The 24,165-nt window shown below is 37.2% G+C and overlaps 1 protein-coding gene across 2 annotated transcripts; it reads left to right on the top strand.

Moving 5' to 3' along the window:
- Positions 1–187: 187 nt before the first annotated feature.
- On the top strand, positions 188–23,306 carry IFRD1 (interferon related developmental regulator 1). Of its 2 annotated transcripts, none has more exons than XM_004382579.3 (12): positions 188–532; positions 4,870–4,974; positions 5,106–5,190; positions 5,977–6,101; positions 7,803–7,960; positions 10,672–10,722; positions 10,805–10,983; positions 11,072–11,180; positions 15,408–15,542; positions 18,333–18,461; positions 18,892–18,987; positions 21,778–22,086. In XM_004382579.3, exons 1-12 carry the CDS (start codon positions 442–444, stop codon positions 21,865–21,867), a joined length of 1,353 nt encoding a protein of 450 aa, XP_004382636.1. In that variant the 5' UTR covers positions 188–441; the 3' UTR covers positions 21,868–22,086. The 2 variants fall into 2 exon arrangements, with proteins under 2 accessions (XP_004382636.1, XP_023592797.1); XM_023737029.1 differs by having other exon boundaries at positions 191–532; positions 5,082–5,190; positions 21,778–23,306.
- Positions 23,307–24,165: the final 859 nt, after the last annotated feature.

Genomic DNA, 24,165 nt, shown 5'->3' with positions numbered 1-24,165 from the left:
CAGCATTCAGTGCGGCAACGAAGGCTTGCTCCCTGAGCGCTTATGGAAGTCTTGCGGCATGGGACTGGTAGTAGGGCCCCATGGGCTGCCCAAAGAGGGAGTCTGGTGGGGCAATCTATAGGGATTGGTTAGTGAGCGTTCGAGTCCCGCCTACATATGGTGACGACAGACGGCGGTCTTGGTACTTAAGGCGTCGTGGCCTCGCCTGCCCCGCCTTAGCTCCCGCGCTAGAGAGAAACATGTATCGTTTCCGATCACAGCTCTTCACGGAGATTTCTGCTGCCGCCACCGCCCACTCTCACCCCCGCCGCTTCTCGCCTCTGTTGTTAGTGGAAGACTCGCTTCTCAACCGCCTGCCGCACAGACGCACGAGTAAAAAGTGCAGCTCCATCGGCTGATCCTCGCTAAGTTCCGAGTTCAAGCGGCACCGGGCGTCCCACGATGCCGAAGAATAAGAAGCGGAACACTCCCCACCGCGGTGGCAGTGGTGGCGGCGGCACAGGGGCAGCCGCAGCGACGGCGGTGGCAGCAGGTAAGGGGATATCCTCGCCGCCGGCATCCCGGTTGCCGGCTGTGCTAGCGTTGGGCACATAGGAAGTTGTAGTTCTCTGTCTCCTTCGGACGTTTTGCGTCTCGAGGACGCGTAGCTTGCTGGGAACTACAGTTCCCAGCGCGCCCTGGGGGCCGTGCCTCGCGCGGTTTGGATATAGCTTGCGAACCCGACTCTAGGGCACCGGCGCGGGGGCAGGGAGGAAGCCACTGGGTCCTTGGACCCAGGAGTGTGTAGGGATCTGAGGTGGCGGGGAGCTGGGGTGGAGGGGAGAGGAACTGTCCTCAGAAGCCGGTGCGCGCTCTCCTGAGTTCTGATTGACGAAAGATGGGGCAAAGCTTGGAGTTGGCGTCCTTGCTGTCACTGGCCGTGTTTGACCCGCCGGCTCCAACATGGGGTTCGCGGAAATGCCACCCGTCCCGCGCGTTGGGGAACGTCTGGCCAGTTTGTACGGGCTCTAATGTCAAGCGGCCTGGGCCTTGCGCGGTGGGGCCGGTGTGACGCAGAGGTGCCCGGCATCCACATCCCGCTGCCTTCCTGCTTGTCCCGCGCGTCCACCTCGCGGGTCGGAGGCGTCAGAGGCCGGGGCTGCTGTCGCAGCCCACGCTCAGCTCTTATCCGTAACCAGCATCCCCCGAAGCCCCGAGCCACAGGCGCGACCTCCTGCTCTCCTTTGTGCTGCATCCTGTAGGTCCTGTGCAACGAGCCCCGGATAGGCAGGGGTAGTGAAGAGCTCAGGCTGCAACTGGATAAAAGTTTAGGGATTCTTTTGTTTTGTTTTCTCACAATAAAGCTCAGGCTTTTCCTGGATGGATAGGTGCTTAACTGGATTTATGGTCCTCGACTTATTAACCATATGGTTAAAAAGAAGAAAGAATTCCAAGCGGAAAGTTCTTCTACAGGACACTCCACCAAACTCAAAATCGAGTACTAACGTATACTAGGTAAAAATCATCCCATCTAGTAATTGGTCGAGTTTATGGATTTAAATAATGGAGTATCCGCAGGCATTACGACGTCATGCCACTCTGATCCTCAGAATGCTCTGCCTTTGTTCACTAGAAAGTACATAGGCCAGTTTTCTTGTTAAAGATGATTGGAAACTGGCATTTGAAAAGGTTTATAGCCTCCCTAAAACTTGTAATCATGAACTACACATGTAATAATTGACTGTAAGAATAGATTATTATTGCTTGGAGGTAGGAAAAAAGAAACGCAGATTTTTTCCTTTTTATATTGCTCTTGATTTCAACTGAATGCTCTTGATGTTCGTGAAGTTCATTATTCTTGATCGATACGTGAAACAAAGTTTGTTGCGGCATCTAGTTGCTATCTGTACTTCAGCTTTTCCTCATCTGAAGTAAATATTTGAATTCTATCTAGAAGATCCTTTTTAAATTTATTCTTAGAAGTTTAAATTGCTGAAATGGAAATAATAGAGAAGCAGCAAGCTAAAGTCATTTTGAAACACGTAATAATGTTACTAATGGCCACCTCGAATCATTAAAAAACAAACCCATTACCAGTCCATTTGATTCTGACTCATGGCAACCCCATATGTTAGAGTAGAATTGTTCTGTAGGACTTTCTTGGTTGTGATCTTTCCAGAAGCAGATTGCCAGGTCTTTCTCCCATCAAGCTACTGGATAGGTTTGAGCCACCAACCTTTTGGGTTAGCAGCTGAGCATTGCGCCATCAGGGCTCCTTTTTAGGTTAAAAGAGTGCAACCATTATTTCCTTCTGAAGCCTGCCTGACAGATCTTCCTTACTGCCTTTCAGATTTTACTTCAAGGCTCACTGGTGGCTTTTCATCAACCTTACTGCTGCCTTTTCCATTATTTTGTTTTCAGTAGAAAAGATACTTCTAAACACTGACTTTTAGCTTATAAAGAAAATGGAAAAGAATTCTTTGATTACCTTATAAAGCTATATATATAGTGAATATCCTTGGAAGTTTATATTAGAGCTGGCTAACTGACTCTGGTGAGTGGAACTGGGGAGAGGAATGGGGGTGAGATTTACTTTTTTGTAACTTTAGTTCCGTATAAATGTGTTACTTATTCAAGAAATAAAAAAAGACTTGAGATGGAAAATTATTACATACGAACTTGTGCTTACTTACAAGTCACTTTACTGTAATTGTAAATTACATAGAAGAAATGGGATTCAAAAGAGATCTTTCCACATGTACCACCAACTTTATCACTTTGATGAGTTTTCCATTAAAACTTTTTTTTTTTTTAAAGTTAATAGTGGGTAGTAGGAAGCTAATAAAATTCACCTCTTACGCAAGACAATGGAGCCCTGGTGGAACAATGGTTAAGCGGCTGCTAACCGAAAGGTTGGCTTTCGAATCTGCCAGGTGCTCCTTGGAAACCCTGTCGGGCAGTTCTGCTCTGTCCGATAGGGTCACTATGAGTCGGAATCAACTTGATGGCAATGGGTTTGTTTGTTTTTTTATGCAAGATAATGTATCTAAATATGGGACCTTTTGGACTTCTGTAGTTTTCTTTGATTAGAATGCCCCATTCCCTAATTGTTTTCATTTTATTCTGATTTAAATGCCTGTTTGGGACTCTTTGGCCTCCTATGTATACCTCTGTCAGAGCACTTAGTTGCATTTGAAGATTGAGCATTTTAAGGAAAGAACGAGAACATGCAGTAAGTACCACCACCACTGGTTGCGGTTGAGTCAGTTCTGAATGATGGCAATGCCAAGTGTGTCAGAGTGGGATTGTGCTCAGTAGGATTTTCAATGGCTGATTTTTTTCGGAAGTAGATCACCAGACCCTTTGTCCAGAGTGCCTCTGGGTAGATTTGAACTTCCAGCATTTTGGGTAGCAGCCAACTGTGTTAACTGTTTTGCACCACCCAGGGACCTTAGGTATCTAAAGAGTGCCATCACATTAAGTGCCACTCACAAGATACTAGGCATTCATACAGGTTTTTTATTTTCTTGAATTTTTTAACCTTCCTCTTGGCCTTGAGTCTTTGATAGAAACCACTGAAATCGATTAGTTAAGAGAAGGGAGCTGAGTAAGAGCTGACGTAGGAACACTCTTCTTGGCAGTTTAGAAATGTGCTGAGTCTGAAAAAGGAAAAAAGTAAATTGACTTGTGAATAAATGTTAGTAAAAGTTAATCATATGACTAGCAAGCATTGCCCAGAAACTGTCAAGAACATTTGAAACAGCCATTTATCTTTTAGACAAACTTGTGATTCTTTTTTTCCTGTGCTAAGGATGTATTTTTTTTTAAAATAGTCTTAAGTTTTGGGATCTTGGCTTCGTTACTTATTTGTTATACTTTGCTACTTTGATTGGCACAGTTTATTCCCTTTAGAGGACTATCTTAAGCTTATCTTAAGATAGTAAATATGTCATGAATTTCTTGAACATAGAGACCTAGTACAATCTTTTATTTTACTGGCTAGGGAACTTGGGCTTAGAGGTCTGTCAGGTGACTTGCCTCAGGGTCACGTTGGGGACAATTTAGGATGTATTTTAACTCAGCGCTCAATGTAATTCATGACTGCACACTCCTTTTATCATGAAATTCCTACAGAAATAACCAATTATATATTCCTTATGTTAATGAAGTTGAAAGATTCTAGTTTAAAAAAAGGATTTTGATTTTGTATTAGCAACAGCATTGATATTTTTAAACTGTTGGATAGGTTGGAACCTTTAAAAGAGTATCTAAAAGACTGTTATACTATTATCAAATACTAGAAGTTCTATTATAAGCTTTTTTTTTTTTTTTTTTCTCAATTCAAGTTATCTTTAAAACCATTCTCACCCTCCCTTAACTCCTTAGGCTTTCCTCTCTCCTGCATCCCCTTCACATAAGACCAGGCGCAACCCAAGAACGCTTACGTTATGTTTACTAAGCACAGTAATTGTCTTTGGAAAATATATCTTCTGTTTTATTCTTATGATGATCTATGGCATTATAGTTACATTTCCGGATCTGTCTTCATTGCCTTCATGATTCGAAGTCATGGTTTGGAAGTGATTTTTTTTCCATCTTCCATATCAGTTTTTCCGTCATCAGAAACTGGTGCCCCTGTCGGATGACTCGTCTGTTTCTGGAGTTGATATGTATTGTTAGTAGCTAGTGCTCCAAAATACCTGCTAGGTGAAATGATACTTATTTCAGGAATATTTAAGTGTGCTCTTTTATAATATAGTCATCCTTTTTAAAAAAATAAGTTTGGGGTATTTACTACTGCATTTCTCTAAAATAAATTTAAAAGTTCCTAAGGTAAATATTTGCATATGGCAACAAAATCATCCGCCTTTTTCTTCTTTTCTTTTATAGGTAGCCAGCATCGAAATGTTCAACCTTTTAGTGACGAGGATGCGTCGATTGAAACAATGAGCCATTGCAGTGGTTACAGTGATCCCTCCAGTTTTGCTGAAGATGGTATGATTTCTAAATTATTTGTAATTTTAGATAAAAGGATATTTTAGTTGAAGGAGTTCTCGTGACTGAGGTGTACTGTTACATGTTCCCATCTATTTAAATTGTAGTGCTTGGTTTATATTATTCCTTAGGACCAGAAGTCCTTGATGAGGAAGGAACCCAAGAAGACTTAGAATACAAGTTGAAGGGACTCATTGACCTGACGCTGGATAAGAGGTAGGAAGTACTGGGAACTCTTTATTCTGGATGATTCTAATCAGCCATCTTACGTATTTAGTACGTGCAGTCCTCTGATGTAACAGTATGTTCTCCCTTAAAGCATGATTTGTTTACTTTGAAGTTTTATTGTTTCCTTTTTGTTTGGACTTTTGATGTGAGTCAGGAGAGTGCCACCAAAATATAGATTGACTCAAATTAGTCATTGTTCTAGCACAGTAGCACATCCATAACTGTATTTGATAATAATTGAAGTGGATTCGTTAAAATAAAAGTTAATCTTCAACCAGAAAGGACAGCTAAACTTTGCTTTAAACCTCCTAACCACTAATTTTGTTACAGATATGAAAAATGTCAAAGCTAAATTGTTTTCTAACTTGACAGTAGCTCTAGAATTGACTTAAAACAAATGGAATTAAGAAGCTCAGAATATGCAAACATGACTTTTAGTCTTTTGTAGTATTGAAAAATGTTTTACTTAAATATGTAATGTTGGGAAACATGTTCTATACATTGAAACTGTAGCATATTTATGTTGTTATTTCAAGTTAAGGCTTTTAAACTAATAAACAGACAAATGCTATGCTGTTAGTCTGCTTCAGATCTTTTGTGTAATAAGGTGAGTTGTAGATGAAAATTAAATTACAGAAAAATTCTTAGAGCTTGATGACAATTAGATAAGAAATCTGTACATAGAAAAATTTACAAGGAACTACTAAGCTAACTTTTTAAAAAGTCTTTGATGGTATGCTCCAATTGGATCTTCTTTTGTGTTTTATTAAACAGTGCAAAGACAAGGCAGGCAGCTCTTGAAGGTATTAAGAATGCGATGTCTTCAAAAATGCTTTATGAATTTATTTTGGAAAGAAGAATGACTTTAACTGACAGCATTGAACGCTGCCTGAAAAAAGGTATTCCGCTTATTTTTGAGTCGTAGGCACAGAACTTACAAGGAATTTGCTACTTTCCTTGCAGTAACATTTGTTAATGGCCCTAGAGCATTGGCCCATTCCTTATAACACTTTGTATAGTTAAGGAATACACTGTAGTTGGTATAACTCAAAATCAGACTTGATAGAAGCTTTGTTTTTATTTATGCAATAAACAGCTTGAAAGTAGGAAGGACTGGGGTGAATTGCCATCTTTTGTCATATCAGAAGAGATGATTGTCATCATCTTAGAAAGGCTTGAAAGTGTACAACAAGTGTAAACAAAAAGTGTTAATTTAAAAAAAAATCCTACTTCATTTTTATAAAATTAGAGTATTACAGTATCCCACATTCTCTTGTTCTTATTTAAAACGTTGATGATACTTGTGGATTGACATGTAATTTACAGTATCTTTCTTGGTATATTTGCATTTCTAGAACTTTATAATAGACATTGTAGAATTCATACTGTTGTAATCATAGAACTTTTAAGAATGAGAGACTTGAAAGATTCAGTGTTACCAGACTTTAGGAACCACCAAAATTAAAAAGATTTGGGGCTGCCAGTTTATTTTGCCAAGTAAGGGCATTATGGAAATAATTATCATCTACCATTGCTATTGTTTTATTTAAAAAAAATTCCTGGCACCAAAAATGTAGGAAGCATACATGCTCCTTTATACTGAATGAACTCAGCTTTTATGTCCTTATTTTTCTCATTTTGCCTCAGGTGAAAGCTTTGTCATGATCTAAACTCTTGATCTAATCCACCCGTCATTGTGCAGAATAAAGAAAGGCCTAGGAAAAGTGAGAAGACTGGTTTATGGTTGCATAACTTGTTAGTTGTGTAGTTGATAGCAGAGCCAACTTTTTTTTTTTTTTTAATAATACTTTAGATGTAGGTTTACATGACAAATAGTTTTGCATTAAACAGTTAGTACACATATTGTTATGACAATGGTTAACAAAGAGCCAGCTTTTTAAAGATACTACAATGGCTTTGTTAAAGGCATTTTACATTGAAAATGTCTCTTAAATTGGGTAGTTAGACTAGATGACCTTTAAAAATTCCCGTTCAGTCTTCATATTTTATAATTCTGTAATGTGTCAAGTAAGATTTAAGTTTAATATTTGCCTAAACTCTTTGGTATAAACAGTTCTGAAAAGAGTTAATTTACATTTACCTTTATAGAGATGCATTTTATAGTGTCTTAAGGAATGAGCTGTGTACACCTGAAATGCTTGGGAGATTAATTCATGGGCTACTTGAGCACTGAATATTCATAATAGTACATTAGGAATTGGAGGGTAGAAATTGGCTTAAAACATTATTTTGTTGAACTATTATGGTAGTACCTTAAGGTAGGCATTAATCTCTGTTTTATAGATAAAGGAACTCGTTTAGAGAACAAGAGTAACAAGTTGATGGTCATTTGACTAATATGGGTGGATCCAGGATTTGAGTGAGTTCTGTTTCAAAGTGTCAACTCCTAACTTCACTGAACTCATAACTTATGTCAAAGATTTAAAAATCTTAGATCTTATACTTACATTTCAAACTAGCAGCTATCATTTGTGAAGTGGAACACATTTGGGGAACTGCTGTTATGTAAGCTCTGTTTAAGTTAGTCCCCTGCACGTGGTTTGTCAGAGTTGTGTCTTGATCTCCCTTCTCTCTTCTAGGTAAGAGTGACGAGCAGTGTGCAGCTGCAGCATTAGCGTGTGTCCTTTGTATTCAGTTGGGCCCTGGAATTGAAAGTGAAGAGATTTTAAAAACTCTTGGACCGATCCTGAAGAAAATAATTTGTGATGGAACGACAAGTATCCAGGCTAGGCAAACTGTAAGTATAAGATTTAAGATTTTTAGATTTATAGATCTAGCTGCGCATGACACCCAGACATTCTGATGAAAGAATCTAGGAAAATAGCATTTTTAAAATAGTAGGTTTTGTTAATATTTTATTCTCATTTGTCTTTTAGTTTTAGTGAGCAGACGTAATAAGCCAGCTGCTTTCTTGTATTTTCTGAGACTCCATAGAGCATCTCCTGTAGAGTAAATTTCTTTATTTTTGAAGTTGAAGATAATATACTGATATTAAATACTATACTGAGTTATTTAGGATGATTGTAGAATAATTTTGGACTGGAACTTGAAGAAACAGTCTGGATACTTAAATGTTTCTTGGGTGGTTATTTTTTATTCTAAGAAATACAATAGGAAAATAGAAAATTGATTAAAATGGGAACTCTTTTGATTAGTGACAGACTCTTTCTTTTTTTTTTTTTTTGCTACCTTGGCCTCACAGTCTTGTCAGAAAGTGTAATGCTGTATTTACATAAGTGGATTTGGATGGATGTAGAAAACGCTGAAATTGATTTGTGAAACATTCATCTAGCATCTAGTTTTGGCGTTTGAGGAAGGTTTAATCTCTGATATTTACTACTCTTAACATTTGACTTTAGATTGTGGTTTTAAAATATTTTTGTTTTGTTTTTGGTGAGCTAATAAAAAGTGATTTAAATGATCACATGAATATACTTTGCTGTATCACAGAAACATGAAGTGTTCTTAGTGGATTATTTGTAATGTGATATGTGAGTGTTAAGCTATTTTCCTAACAAGTTGAATTAGTTCAATTCTGAAACTTTTTAAGACATTTAATACTGTTTGTTCAAATTAGCTTGTCTTTAGTATTATTTAAGGTAAGTGACATTGATCTTTGTGCCAGATAAACCCTGAAATCTTTGTGGCTTCATACAAGCCACTATCACTGCCCAGTGCAAGTTGACTGGGAGCCAGGCCCCCATTCTGTGTCTCTATTCCACCTCTAGGTCTCCCTCCAGCAGCTAGATGAGGAAAGTTTACCCAGCTGTGGAAGCTGGAAATGGCCTGGTTGTTTTCCCTGGTGAAGAAATAGGAATTAGTGAGTGACTTCATAGAAATCTCTGTGTGCTCCAGTAGTTAGTAGTCCTAAAATGTTTCATTAGCTTTTGTTCCCTCTTTTTAGTAGGTTCATGTAACTTTTAAATTGTGCAGGACTGTGGCTGTATTTTTGAGGTCTCAGACAGACAACACTTTGCAGGGTGGACGTTTGGAACAATCACTGAATTTTGTTTGCATGTCAGTGTGATTTTTTTTTTTTTTTTAAACCAGCTCTCACATTAGCAGAAGGAATCCATAGTAAATGTATGCCGTCTTAAATTTTAATGTCATTTCTGTTAAGAGTCGCCATCAAAAGGAAAAATGTGGCCTTGCTTCTGCTGCTCACTTTAGGAAAAGGAAATACTGATTGAAATTTTTCTTTCCTGAGAGTAATGCTGAGGCTACCTTTAAATTTTAACAACATCCAATTCTTTCAGAATGGATGAAATAGTGACACCAAGCAGATTACTATCACAAGCATCCATAGTCCTGCAATAGAACTAGCTAAAACGTGGGCATGTGAAATGTGACTTTAAAGATTTAAAACTTTGGTGATACTTCCAACAACTTAAGGGAATTTTAGTGACAACATATGGAGAAAAGGAAAATGGAGAATAGTCAAATCTCACACATTACCAATTCTGACTAATTAGGAAGGGTACATATAGTTGGTGCTAACTTGTTACTCCTGATAAAGTTTCTGCTTTTTAAAGTGATGTTCTGTGAATTGATGGCTCCTGTTTATGTTACAAGTAGATCATTTATGTAAGTATTGTGTTCTGAGTCTGTTCTGTTAGGTAAGCATTATCTTGTAGTCTTACAGTGTACTCACATGCGTAGCCCCCTTTTTCCTAACAAAGAACAATTATAGAATTCCCACAACCTTTTTTTATCATATTCCAAAATAAGTGAAATCTGACTAATGAGATCCTTTTTTAGGAGGGAGGTTTGAGGACAAGTATTTAAATTTTTTGAGATTTCTGCTCCTGTGTGGTCTTGGAAGCTTATTTTACATTGGAGTCTACAGAAAAACAAAAATGATTATAGATGATTTTAAGAGCTTAGAAATTTAATAGCAAATTTAATGTATTTCAAAAGTTTTTAATAGAGTAGTCTTCTTTATCTCAAATGTCCAAACTTCGTCTGTGCTTTTGAGGTGGAGCTGAAGCTTGAAATGATCTGTTAGGCATCTGTAGTACATAGGAAAATGAAGCAATTTGGAAGATAGCTAATTTGACCCTTTAAAAATGTTTTGTTCCCATAGAGTAAGTAAAATAATCCGGCAGTCTAAATCACAGAATAAGGAGCTGGAATGGATTTAGAAATTATATAATTCATTTGCACACACGGCCTCCGTTCCAATTTTATGATAAAGGAAGTCCCAAGGGAAATAGAGTAACTTGCCTATAGTCATACTCTGAGTTTGATAGAGGAGCAGAGCCTGGGCTGAAACCCCCTTCTCTTGACTCTTTGGCCCGATATTCATTTTCGCCCTTCCTCTCTTTTCGTACTATGCTTGGGACCTACTATAATCATACAGCTGAGAAAATTTTACATTGAATTACAGAAGTAGGAAGATGTAGAGTTAAGGAATAATATTATAAACTATATTTTCTTTCTTTTTTTCAGTGTGCAACTTGCTTTGGTGTTTGCTGTTTTATTGCCACAGATGACATTACTGTAAGTATAAAACCTTTGACTTCAGTTATTTGCACATATCTAATTTAAGATGGTTATCTTACTTGATATTCTTATGCATTAGGAGCTGTATTCAACTCTAGAGTGCTTGGAAAATATCTTCACCAAGTCATATCTCAAAGAGAAAGACCCTAATGGTATTTGCAGCACCCCTACTACAGTCCTTCATATCAGCTCGCTTCTCGCATGGACGTTATTACTGACCATATGCCCAATCAATGAAGTGAAGAAAAAGCTTGAGATGTATGTATTTTTAGTTTCATATTTTATGAAAATAACATTTAGTGACATAACTAGTTAGTTCACATAGTAATAACTAACTATTTTCTAGGCATTTACATAAGCTTCCAAGCCTACTCTCTTGTGATGATGTAAACATGAGAATTGCTGCTGGCATATCTTTGGCACTTCTGTTTGAGTTGGCCAGAGGAATGGATAACGTAAGTATCTAACTGGCAGAGGAAAAAGTTTATGTGGCAAGGACCATTTCTATCATTACCTTCACAGTTAAGAATTGGATGGTAACTTTGGAGTGTGGCCAGCTTGAGAACCTTCTTGGCAATGGTAATATAATACTTTGGAGAGTATAGCCAATCACGATTTGTAGAGCAATATTTGAATGTAGTTCATTATTCTTAATTTTTGCCATCTATAGAACTAAAGTTCAGGAATGTTCTTGTACTCATGGAAAGAGTTGTGTATAGTGTATTCTGTGTGAGGATGCTTGGATTTTGCAGACACAGGACACGGTAAGGTAATTCATGAATAGATGCTTAGTGTCCTAGGGCTGGCATGACAAAGTATCACAAAGTGGGTGTTTTTAAAGAACTGAAATCTAGTTCTCACAGTTCTGGAGGCTTAAAATCCAAATCAGGGCCTGGGCTGTGTCAGTTCCTTCATGAGGCTGGTGACTGCCAGCAGTCCTTTGCTGCTGACAGTTCTTTACTGCTTATAGATACATCTGCCTTTGTCGTCACATGGGGTCTTCCTCTGTGCTCTGTCTCTGTCTCTACTCCCCTTTATAAAATGCTACTCAGAAGGGATTAGGTTTAGGCTACAGTGTACTCTGGTATGACTTCATTGTTGTTGTTAAGCACCTCAAGTCAGTTCCAACTCAAAGTGACCCCATGTCTCAGAGTAGAACTGCCCCATAGGGGTTTTCTTGGCCATATCCTTTAAGTAAGCAGATTGCCAGGTCTTTCTCCCTTGGAGCTGCTGGGTGGGTTCGAACCATCAACCTTTTGTTAACAGCCCAGTACTTAATCGTTGTGCTTATTAACATAAGAAAAGCCCTATTTCCAAACAGGATCACATTTACTGGTATATGGATTAGGACTTAGACATACTTGGGTAGAATGCGATTCAGTTTATAATACATACTTTATAATGAATATCAGACCTGGGGAGAAAAAAGAGAAAAAAAAAAAACCATTGCCATTGAGTCGAGTCCGACTCATGGCAACCCTATAGGACAGAGTAGAACTGTCCCACAGAGTTTGTAAGGAGTGCCTGGTGAATTCGAACTGCCAACATTTTGGTTAGCAGCCATAGCTCTTTACCACTAAGTGAGCATATATTTGGGATCAGGTGAGTCCAGTCACTGTTGTTTAACTTCTTTAAGCCAGAAGTAGAGACAAACATGGCCCTTTAGACTGGGGCATGTACTTTGCAGTTCCCCACCACCCTTTTCACTCCCTCATGTTAGTTACTGTCTGCATTGGCTTGGCTCTTGAAGGTATTTGTGTTGGTGATAGGGTGATCATCCATCCTGGCTTGCCTGGTGCTGTTCCACTGTTAGCACTGAAAGTCCTACGTCCCAGGAATCTCCTCTTCCCAGGCAAACTGGGACAGTTGATCACTTTAGTTTGCAACCTCTACTCTAAGGATTAGAGAGCCCTGGTGGTACTGTGGTTAAGCACTTGGCTGCTAACTGAAAGGTCAGTGGTTTGAACCCACCAACCGCTCCGTGGGAGAAAGACGCGGCAGCCTGCTTCGGTAAAGATTACAGCCTTGGAAACCCTGTGGGGCAGTTCTGCTCTGTCCTATAGGATCACTATAAGTCAGAATCAACTTGATGGCAATGGTTTTTCTTTTTTTTAATTCTAAGAATTGCCTAAGGAAATGCCTCAGATATTAGAGCTGGAAGTGCGGAATTGTGTTGTATGATGTGTGATTCAGATACTGTGCTGCTTTTTAAAATTAAAGAGCAGCTTTTTTTGCCTTCACGCTGAATCCATAGATACGTCATGATAACAAGAAAGATCCAATACGGAAACTCATATAAATGGGAAATATATTATTAACCTTGTATTATTTACTAGATGCTTTTTAATTTGAGACAGACTGTGTATTTTCAGAATGAAACTTTTTCTGCAGTTTAGGAAGTTATTTAACAGTTAATAATCCCGGTTAGGATTAATACAGTGTTCCTGGTTGCCTGCCGTGTTTAGTCTTCTCATTCCATTTTGTGTTTAGAAAATGTTTAGGCTCTTAAAATTTGTATCTGTCAAGTGTCTCTCCCCACCCCCTTACTCTCCCCCTTTTTTTTTTTTTAAAGAATAGCAGGTAGTAATAGAAAGTGAGTAAATGCCATCAGTAGTTAATGGTTCTCTTTATTATGTGAGAAATTGTACTCAAGTTTAGCTAGCAGTTTAATCTGTTTAGCTTGTTAATGGGTCCTTAACCTCAAGGCAAAGAAACCAGATGTCCCAATTTTTAATTTTGTGCTCTTTGCCCATAGAAATAGTAATTCATTTCTTTTTCTTTTGGAATACATCTTAAATTGAAGTAAGTGCAATTTAAATTACACTTGTCGAGTTTAAGTTGTGTAAACATAAACATATTGTTACCCACATATCTTTTGTTCCTGTGTGTGTATGTGTGGTGTGATGGGGCTTAGTTATAGGATGTTCAGAAAATTAATTTAAACCAGGGTTGATAAGTTCATGGGGAACTTTAAAGTAGGATTCTTGTAGCAAATGAGTGGCATTGAATATTATTCTGAACTTTTTGCTAGCGTAATTGCTTTGTGATATTAACCCAGGAATCTAGATGTGTAATGAATTTTGTTTGGGAGACTTAGAAGAAAAACTTCCAGAGAGCTGACTCTTGAGTTGGTTTTTAAAGATTGAGTTGGTGAAATATTAATAATACCTATTTGTTCTAAGTTGAAATTAAGACTTACTAGTACTTTATGAGCTCTCTCATTGCTTACTATGCATGTTTGTCATATAACTGAGTAGAATAACAGTGGGTGCTGGAGCCATACTGCAGAGACTCAGATCCTTCCCACCCTTACTAGTTGGATGACGTTGGTCAACTTCTTTGTGCCTCCTTGTGCAATGGAGAAAGTAATAATAACTTTTTCCTTTCATAGGGTTGTTGAGAACACATGCTAGGTACAATGTAAGTGTGGCTACTACTATACTATCATTGAGTTGAGTATTGCCTCCCCCCCCCACCAATAGTCTCAAAAAAAAAATTAACCCAAACCGGTTGCTGTCAAGTTGATTCCGACTCAACAGTGACCCTGTAGGTCAGGGTAAACTGCCCCATAGGGTTCCCAAGGAGCAACTAGTGGATTTGAACTGCCAACCTTTTGGTTACCAGCTGAGCTCTTAACTACTACGCCACCAGGGCTCCACCAATAGTCTAGTCATGGCCTTATAGGAACTCTAGGATAACTTAAAATAAGACAAAGGCTGTATGGGTGGCAGAATTACAGATCTTGGGTGGGGGAAGGCTGCATGATGTGCTGGTTCCAGTTTGACTTGGGAAAATACACCAAAATATAGTGTAGGCAGACTTTCCTTAGTTCTTCTTATTTCATCCCCATCTGACCTAACAGAGGGCAAGTGCTGCAGTAGAGAGAGAGAAAAGATAATCCAAAGACTAAACATCCTCTTTGGGATGAAATCTTAAGTGAATTGGAGTTGATACTTCCAGGAAGGGAAACTCAACATTCTTCTCCCTTCCTGCCTTTGTTTGTTTATAGGATAACTGATCCTATGTAAAAATGTCTCCATACCTTAACAAAGATATTCTGCCTCAGCTGGGAGTGAAAGGAATAAAAATCTTTGTGCTCAAGTAGAGCCATTCTAGAGGTAATGATAAAGAGATATCTAGAGATACAGCCATTCTAGAAATAATGTTCCATATTCTGCAGGGAATTGGGGAGGGATCAGAATCTGTTTTCCTGTTTACTACCGTTTGATTTTTATTTCATAGTACTTAAAATAGTTGGAAAAGTCCTGTTTGTATTGTTTTCTATAAAATCATTGCTTCTATATAGAAACATTAATTTTTGGAATAATTTTTTGTGAATTTACAGTCTGATTGTATTGGGCTACTATAATAAACTACCACAGACTGGGTAGCTTAAAACAACAAATTTATTACTCACAGTTCTGGAGGCTAGAAGTCTGAAGTCAGGGTGTTGGCAGGCCCATGATCTCTCTGTGAAGGCTCTAGGGAAACTATATTAAGTTCGTGCTAATATCACACATGTATTGCTGTGTGCCTGTGGGCCGAGATCTCTAGACAGCTTGAGGATTTGTGTTGCTTTCTGCAGCACTGCTGGGTTATTTGCCAAAGTGGACTGTTCTTTGTTGGCTGTAGAAGAGGCTGAAGAAATACAACAACCAAACAAAATTGTTTCTCTTGACCAGGACTTTTTTTATGAAGACATGGAGTCTTTGACTCAGATGCTTAGGGCATTGGCTACAGATGGAAATAAGCACCGGGCCAAAGTGGACAAAAGAAAGCAGCGGTCGGTCTTCAGAGATATTCTGAGAGCGGTGGAGGTAGGCCTCTTAAATGCTTTGATAAGTTACTCATTTTGAAATTAGATTGTTTCAGGCTAACCTTAACATTTGGATCCTTCTGTTGATGGAGCGTCACCTTTGATCAAAATACTTTTCTCACGGAGCAGAGTTTATTTTTTTATTGTACAAATGTATATAACAAAGCGTTTGCCATTTCAGTGTTGTTTACACGTGCAGTTCAGTGATGCTGTGTTCATCATGTTGTGCAGCCATCACTACTGTCTGTTTCCAGAGTTTTCTATCACCCTTGACAGAAACTCACTGAGCGGGTTATTAACAACATAAGTGAAAACTTATTTTTAAACGTGGGAAAATTTAATGCCGATGTATAGAGGTACATTTTTTTTAAGTTTGAAAAGATTTGAAAGATTCAGACTGATAAAATGTATTTCACCGTGGTGCGCTTGACATCACATAAGCAACGTTGCTTAGCACATACGTACTTAGTACAGTTTTTTTTTTTTTTTTGTCAATATAATAAATTACTGCCTACCCCTCTGTACAATTTGGCGTTTGTTAGTGTTCTACCCTGCTTCAATACACAGGGAAAGTGAATTGATTTAGAAACCTTGAGGGAATGCAGTGCATGGCTAAAATGAGCTTAGGATGATGGTAGTCTCACTGTGGAGAATATTAAACTTTTTTATAATATATATATGCTTTGTTTTTGCTAGCTTAAAAATACTTCTTGGATTTAAAGTGTAAATTTAAGTTATTACTATCTGATATGGCAGTTCTTATAAGAATAAATATATCGTTGAGTCTGTAGTGGTTTTCAACCTGAGGTATGTGTCAAAATTTAGAATGAGAATTAAAAAAGAAATTCTAAGGCCCCACCCCAGATCTACTTTAGAAATGTTCCAGTGATTCTCAGATGTATTCTACTTAAGAACTACTTTCTTCATTTTAATCTACTTGTTAAAAATAAAGTAGAGATACAAATTATTATAGAGAACCTCTGGGATCTAAATTTTCTGGTTATGCTGAGTCTAATTGCATTATAAGAATATTTTATATTTATTTACTCTGGGTTTTATAATCCTAAACACACACCCCCCGCCCGCCCCAACTAGAGTAGACATCAATATTAAGAATTGAATTTGCTTCTGTAATTAGTGTGGCAGTATCCCCAAATTAGACAAGCTATTTTCTCAAGTAACTAAGTTTTTCCTGTATTTGGATTTTGGGGTATTGTAGCCTCTAAAGATAAGATCACAACATGTCCTTAATTTTCTGGATTAGACCTGTTTCAGATTTTCAGTCTTGATACATCCCCTCTGGGTAATAGATTGTAAAGGACAATAGGACCTGAGAAACCTCGTGAGCCCCTCAGCCCAGGCCAGCTTCAGCACTCAGGACTGATTATTCTGACAAGCTCCATCACCTTCTTTCCGCCATCTCTGACTGCCACTACCCACTTTGTCATTACTCTTTCATCTTCATGATTCATCAAAGAATTCAGCAACCGGTTGTTATTTTTTTGTTTTCTTTTAATTATAGTACTTTATTGTTTTTTTGGTAGAAGTTTATGCAGCAAATTAGGTTCCCATTTAACAATTTCTATACATACTGTTCAGTAACATTGGTTAAATTTTTCACAATGTGTCAACATTCTCCTTATTTCCATTCTGGTTGTTCCATTTCCAATAATCTAGCTTCCCTGTCCTCCCTTACGTTCTCATCTTTGGTTTGGGGTAAATATTGACCTTTCGGTCTCATATAGATGATCTTTTAAAGGAGCACAGTGCTCATGGATGATATTGTTTGTTTTATGAACCAGTCTGTTATTTAGCTGAAAGGTGACCTCTGGATGTGGTTTCAGTATAAAGTTTAAAGGGTGGGTATCTCAGGGCGATAGTCTTGGGGGTTCTTTTGGTCTTTCCTGGTCCAATAAGTTTGGTCTTTTTTAAGAATTTGAGTTTTGTTCTGCATTTTTCTCCCGTTCTATCTGGGATCATCTATTGTGTCACTGGTCATAACGGTCAGTACTGGTAGCCAGGCACTATCTAGTTCTTCTGATCTCAGTATAGATGAGGCCGTGGTTTGGGTAGGCTATTAGTCTTGTAGACTAGTTTCTTCTTTGAGTCATTGGTTTCGAGCAGCCAGTTTTTGTCTTCATACCAAGTTCTACCTGCATTCTGGATGACTTCTCCATCATTTGAAAAACCATAGTTTCTATTTGTTGGGTGACGGTTACTTCGTTTCACTGGGGCCACACTTGCATGGTTATGGTTATTCCTTAGAAATGGATTCCGGCAGAATTGTTCCATCTTTGAAATCTTGAGTAACCTCTCATTTTCTTAATAAACCTGCTCTTAGACCTCTAGTTGCTGGGTCTGTCCTTTTTGTTTTGGTCTGTTCACTTCCTTTCCTAGATTCCTACTGCCCATCACTTCAACCACTGCCTTGTGCTGGTATCTTGTTTTTCTGACCTGTCCTGCAAACCTCCCCCATTTGATTCTTTTTCAAGTTTGTTGTGACTAAAATGAAATTAAAAAAAAAAAAAAAATCACAGCAATACGTTTGTCATTAGTATTTTTACAAACTCAGTTGTGCCTTCAGTTCACCACTACTAGACAAATTCCACACTCTGACATATAGGACAGTACCTTTAAGTCTAATCACATCTCGTGTATGGAGGTATCAATTTAAACCATACTGTTTATTTATCCTAACATTTACATGTATGTTTGGAAATTGTGTTTACAGGGGATCTTTTTAGGCCATTTTAGTGCCACTTGTAATTTTGGTTCTTCTTCCATTGGCTAGGAACGGGATTTTCCAACAGAAACTGTTAAATTTGGTCCAGAACGCATGTATATTGATTGCTGGGTCAAAAAACACACCTATGACATCTTTAAAGAGGTTCTTGGGTCGGGGATGCAGTACCACTTGCAGGTAAGTGGGTGACATCCTTTCTATGCATTAGCCTTTAAATGAGGGAGCAGGTTTGAGTATAATTAGCTTTTGAAATTATTTGAATATCCAGAATGCTTTCAGCTTAATACGAAAGAGTAAATTTGTTTTTGAAAATAAAATTGAATAAATATGAAACTTTTTTTTTTTTTTTTTTGGTAATGTATAGAGTGAAATAGCTTTAATTTAGACCTCAGCTATTGAAATCTATATGAAATCAAATAGTTTGGCATAGTTTTTTTGAATTCAAGGCATTGGAAAACAATTTGGTCTCACTGAGAAAAAACATAACTGACTTAAGTTTATACTTACAAGTTCCACAAAATTTTTATTAGTCAGATTCACTTTATGTAGTAAAAAAGAGTTATGATATTTAATACTGAACCTTACCATCTTTTTCTTTTTACATAAGTCAAATGAATTCCTTCGCAATGTATTTGAACTTGGTCCCCCCGTGATGCTCGATGCGGCAACTCTTAAAACGATGAAGATTTCTCGTTTTGAAAGGGTAGGTTTTTGTTTTGGTTTTAAAAGAACTAAACAGCAGTATGTAAGCTTTATTTGATATTAATGTAGATGAAAACCAATTAAATAATATTTGGTAAATTTATTGTCTTAAAATATGCATCATTTGTTACTGAATATTTGGTGAGTGAATATACTGGTCAAGAAATTATTTTCATGTATTCACTTGACAAATATTCATAACCAAAACAAAACAAACCTGTTAACGTTGAGTCAATTCCAACTCATAGCGGACCCTATAAGACAGAGTAGAACTGCTGTCCCAATGGATTCCAAGGCTGTAAATCTTTACGGAATTAGACTGCCACATCTTTCTCCCATGATATTTGTAACATATGTAACAAAATATAGGGTGACTTTGATGTTTCAGAAATCAGGGGATTTTTATGTAATTCTGTTTCACTAATAAAAATAAATAACAATAATGACTAAAAACAAAAAAAGCACTAAACATCTCAAAGAAAGGTATTTAGTGGTATCTGCCTATACGTGAAGTTTTAGTTTTTCATGGTTTTTCTCATACACAGAATAGCTGTACTGAAAGTGTAGAAGCTTTACTGCGTTTAGATTGTGAGGAGTTTTAATGAAATCTTTTTAGCCATAACCCTACTATCTTAATATAGAAATCATTTTCATTTTTTGTTTCCTTTTATTCTATGGGGTTTTTATATCTAAAAATAAATACACAGCGCTTCTTTTGTATCAGATACCGAGCCTGCTTATTAAGTACCAGACTCGTTTAATAAGTGAGGAAACTTGAAGTGCTCAGAGTTTTTAACTTTAAATAGTAATTAACAGATTTCCATCTAACATTTTAAATACACTTAATTTTACACACACACACACACACAGTCCCCGACTTCTGTTCCAATGACTCCGTTGTAAGTTGATTCTGATGTAAGTTGAATGCCTCATTTTTTTAGTTTTCATTATTATTGCCTTTTATGATCAGTATCTTTATAAATCCAATCTTGGTCTTTGGGAGTTGGAAATATTATATGTAAACTTACAGACATATTTTAACATTGTATGTATGGTGAGATTACTTCACATACTTTGGACATGTTATGAGGAGGGATCAATTGCTGGAGAAGGATATCATGTTTGGTACAGTAGAAGGTCAGCAAAATAGAAGAAGACCCTCAACGAGATGGATTGACACAGTGGCTGCAGCAGTGGGCTCAAGCATAACAACGATTGTGAGGATGGCACAGTACCGGGCAGTGTTTCGATCTATTGTACAGAGGGTTGCTATGAGTCGGAACCAACTCGGTGGCACCTAACAACAGCAATGTAGTATATACTACTAACAATGAGATGTACAAAGAAAAAACAGTTGTATATGTGGTTTATTGTAACTCGAATACCTCGTAAGTCGGGGACTATGTATATTTTATTGAAGTAAAATTCATATAAAATTAGCCATTTTAAAGTGTAATTTGGTGGCATTTAGTGCATTCACAGTGTTGTGCCACCATCACCTCTATCTAGTTTGAAAACATTTTCATCAACTCAAAAGGAAACCTCATACCCATTAAGCAGTCACTCTCGTTTTCCCTTCCACCCATCCCCGGCAACCACTAATTGCTTTGTTTTTCAGTTTACCCATTCTGGATATTTCATATAACTGGAATCATACAACATGTGTGTGTGTTTTTTCCACTTACAATGTTTTTGAAGTTTATCCATGTCACGGCATGTATCAGAACTTCATTTAATTTTATGGCTGAATAATATTCCATTGTATAGGTACATACCACATTTTATTTATCCACATGCATCAGTTGATGGATACTTGGGATGTTTCTACCTTTTGGCTAGTAGGAATAGTGCTGCAGTGAACATTGATTGATGCACAAGTTATCTGTTAGAGTCTCTGTTTTCAAGTCTTGAGTATATACCTAGGAGTGAAATTGCTCGATCATATGGTAAGTCTATGTTTAACTTTTGAGGAACCTCCAAACTATTTTCCACAGAGGCCTAACCATTTTACATTCGCACCAGCAATGTACGAGGATGCCAATTTTTCCATAATTCTCGCAGATACTAATTTTCCTTTTGTTTTTAAAATTATAGCTGTCCAGTGGGTACAAAGTGCTTAATAATATTCTTATAAAACTTTTATATTTATGGTAACATAATTGATTCTTGGGTATTTTTAAACTTTCCCAAAAAATTAACATTTGTACATTTTTCTTTAGAATTATTTCTTACAAGAAATACCCTGCATGGGAATACTGGGCTGGAATGTGACTTTTTGATATGTATTGCCAAATTACCTTCCAAAGTTATTCTGTCATTTCTAATGTCTCCAGAACTCAATGAAGGCACATAGCTATTACACAGATTTGACAGGATTAGACTTCATAATTTAAATAATTGTTAGTTTAACAGGTACAAAAATGGTACCTCATCATTTTTTTTTCTTGTTATTTTAACTGATAGCAGGGTTGAGGGTTGGACATTTTTTTCACATTAGTTTGTAATTTGTCTTTTCTGTCATCATACTAAATGTTGATACCCTTTGTTCGCTTTTTAGTTGGAATTTTTATGTTTTACATATTTGATTAATACTTTTTTCAACATGGAATAATTATTAAGTCTTTATTATATGTGTTAATTTCCCCCCCCCCCATTTTGTGTGTGTGTGTGCTTTCTAAACATTTTTTATAGGATCAAGTTAGTTTATTTCTTGCCTTTGTGTTTTTTTTCATTTTATAAGAATTTCTAATTCATTTACTGACCACACATGCTTTCCTTTTCTTCATTTCAGCATTTATATAACTCTGCAGCCTTCAAAGCCCGAACAAAAGCTCGGAGCAAATGTCGAGATAAGAGAGCAGATGTTGGAGAATTCTTCTAGATTTTCAGTATTTGAAGACTACTTTCTGATTTTTTTTTTTTTTTCCTTAATTTCTAATGTATTTAAACTGTAGAAACAGTTTTTATCCTGGGGGTCAACACAGATAACTTTTGTAGCAGGGGTTATATATTACTTGTAATTTAATGTACAGTATTACAAATGGTGAGGTCTGATTATTGAATATTCTCTGTAAATAGAATCAGTAAATATGAATAAAGTGTAATGTTTAGTCATATTCTACTTGTGAAGAGAGAAAAAAATCGGGTGTTTCACTTGATTTATGATGAGAAAAACTATTACACAAGGTTAAATTTCTTATACTGTGGTTATCAGAAATATTGATTATAATGATAAATACAAGGTATAAAATATGATCTTAGACAATTCTGGATACAATTTTCCTGTGGAAAAGCTGCTTATATTTTAAATTTTAAATGAAACGTAGCTATTTTAATTTTGTCACTAGGATGGACGAAAGGAATTATACCATGACATCTTGTAACTACATTTGCGGACCTTTTGATCTGGCTATTGGGAGTTCATGATGAATTAGCATATGCAAGAAAGGTTGCTACCCTTAACCTCAGAGTGGTAACACTAATTTTATCTGCTGTGTAAGACTTTGTGCTTTTTACTTTGAAATAAAGATCTTTTCACACTTACAGAACTTCTTTAATAGAAACATTGATTTTAGGTACAGAATACAAAATGATGTGGCCTGGTAGGGAGGGGAGTAGACAAAGTTTTGTTTATAGGAAACATTAAATAGATGAAAAAATGTAGCAATATATAACTAGTATTCAAGTTGTGGACACTTAAGGATATTGATGCTTGGTTGCCCCCGTGAGGAAATTTTTCATTTTAAGGAAAATTGTAAGCATTTTGACAGTGCATTAAGGTTTGTTATTATTAAAACAAAAAACATTAAAATTGTATATAGCACAAGCAACACCTGCAGTCTCGAATTTATGGACTTGTTTCTTTGATACTCTTAGCACAGAGAGTAGTGATGTGATGGCCGGGAAAGCCTGTACGCTGTAGAGAGAAATACCCAAGTCACCTAAGGTACTTTTTCCAAGCTAGTGTTCTTCCTTTCCCACATTCCAACTCCTAGAAGGAAGGTCTGATGTGCCCTCTAGTTGACTGAAAGTCATTAGCTGGCTCAGAGTCACTGTTGCTGATGGGAGTGTGAGTTCTATCCCTCAAATATAGTGGAATGGAAAGCAGATGTGGAATCTATACCTTGAGTTTGTATGTTCCCATGTCTTTTATATTCCAAATAGAACCATGGAGAAATAGCAATAAGTGTTTTACTAAATTTTTAATACGTGTATACATACTTTAAAATAAAAATGAGTTTTTATTAAAGTGTTACATACATAGCTTAATTGTACTTTAAGCTTACAAAAAAAAAGTTGTATGGCCATCCTCGTTTCCATCCCAGGAGGCATTCAGCCTTCAGGGTTTTTTAGCATCTTGGTTTCAGGTTTCTAAATATTATTATTATGCTTGAGCCCATTGTTGCAGCCACTGTGTCAGTCCATCTTGTTGAGGGTCTTCCTGTTTTTCGCTGACCCTCTACCAAGCATGATGTCCTTCTTCAGGGACTAGTCCCTCCTGAGAACATATCCAAAGTACGTGAGATGAAGTCTCGCCATCCTTGTTTCTAAGGAGCATTCTGGCTTCTTGTGGCAGTCCATAGTATATTCAGTATTCTTCACCAACACCATAGTTCAAAGACATCAATTCTTGTTTGGTCTTCCCTATTCATTGTCCAGTTTTTGTGTGCGTATGAGGCAATTGAAAATACCATGCCTTTGGCCAGGTGCACCTTAGTCCTCAAAATGACATCTTTGCTTTTCAACACGTCAGAGAGTTCTTTTGCAGTAGATTTGCCCAATGCAATGCATCGTTTGATTTCTTAACTGCTGCTTCCATGAGCACTGATAATGGATTCAACTAAAATGAAGTCCTTGACAACTTCAGTCTACTCTGTTTATCACGATGATACTTATTGTTCCAGTTGTGAGGAATTTTGTTTTCTTTATGTTGAGATGTAATCCATATTGAAGGCTGTAGTCTTTGATGTTCATCTTCAAGTCCTCTTCGCTTTCAGCAAGCAAGGTTGTGTCTATCTGCATATCGCAGGTTATTAATGAATTTTCCTCCAATCTTGATGCCACGGTCTTCAGATAGTCCAGTTTCTCGGGTTATTCAGCATACAGATTGATTAAGTATGGTGAAAGGATATAACCTTGATGCACACCTTTCCTGATTTTGAACCTCACGATATACCCT

This window comes from Trichechus manatus, unplaced genomic scaffold (genome assembly GCF_000243295.1).
Source record: "Trichechus manatus latirostris isolate Lorelei unplaced genomic scaffold, TriManLat1.0 scaffold00096, whole genome shotgun sequence".
Classification (NCBI taxonomy): domain Eukaryota; kingdom Metazoa; phylum Chordata; class Mammalia; order Sirenia; family Trichechidae; genus Trichechus; species Trichechus manatus.
The sequence above is the reverse complement of the archived record's forward strand: the minus strand, read 5'-3'. Positions and strand labels throughout refer to the sequence as shown.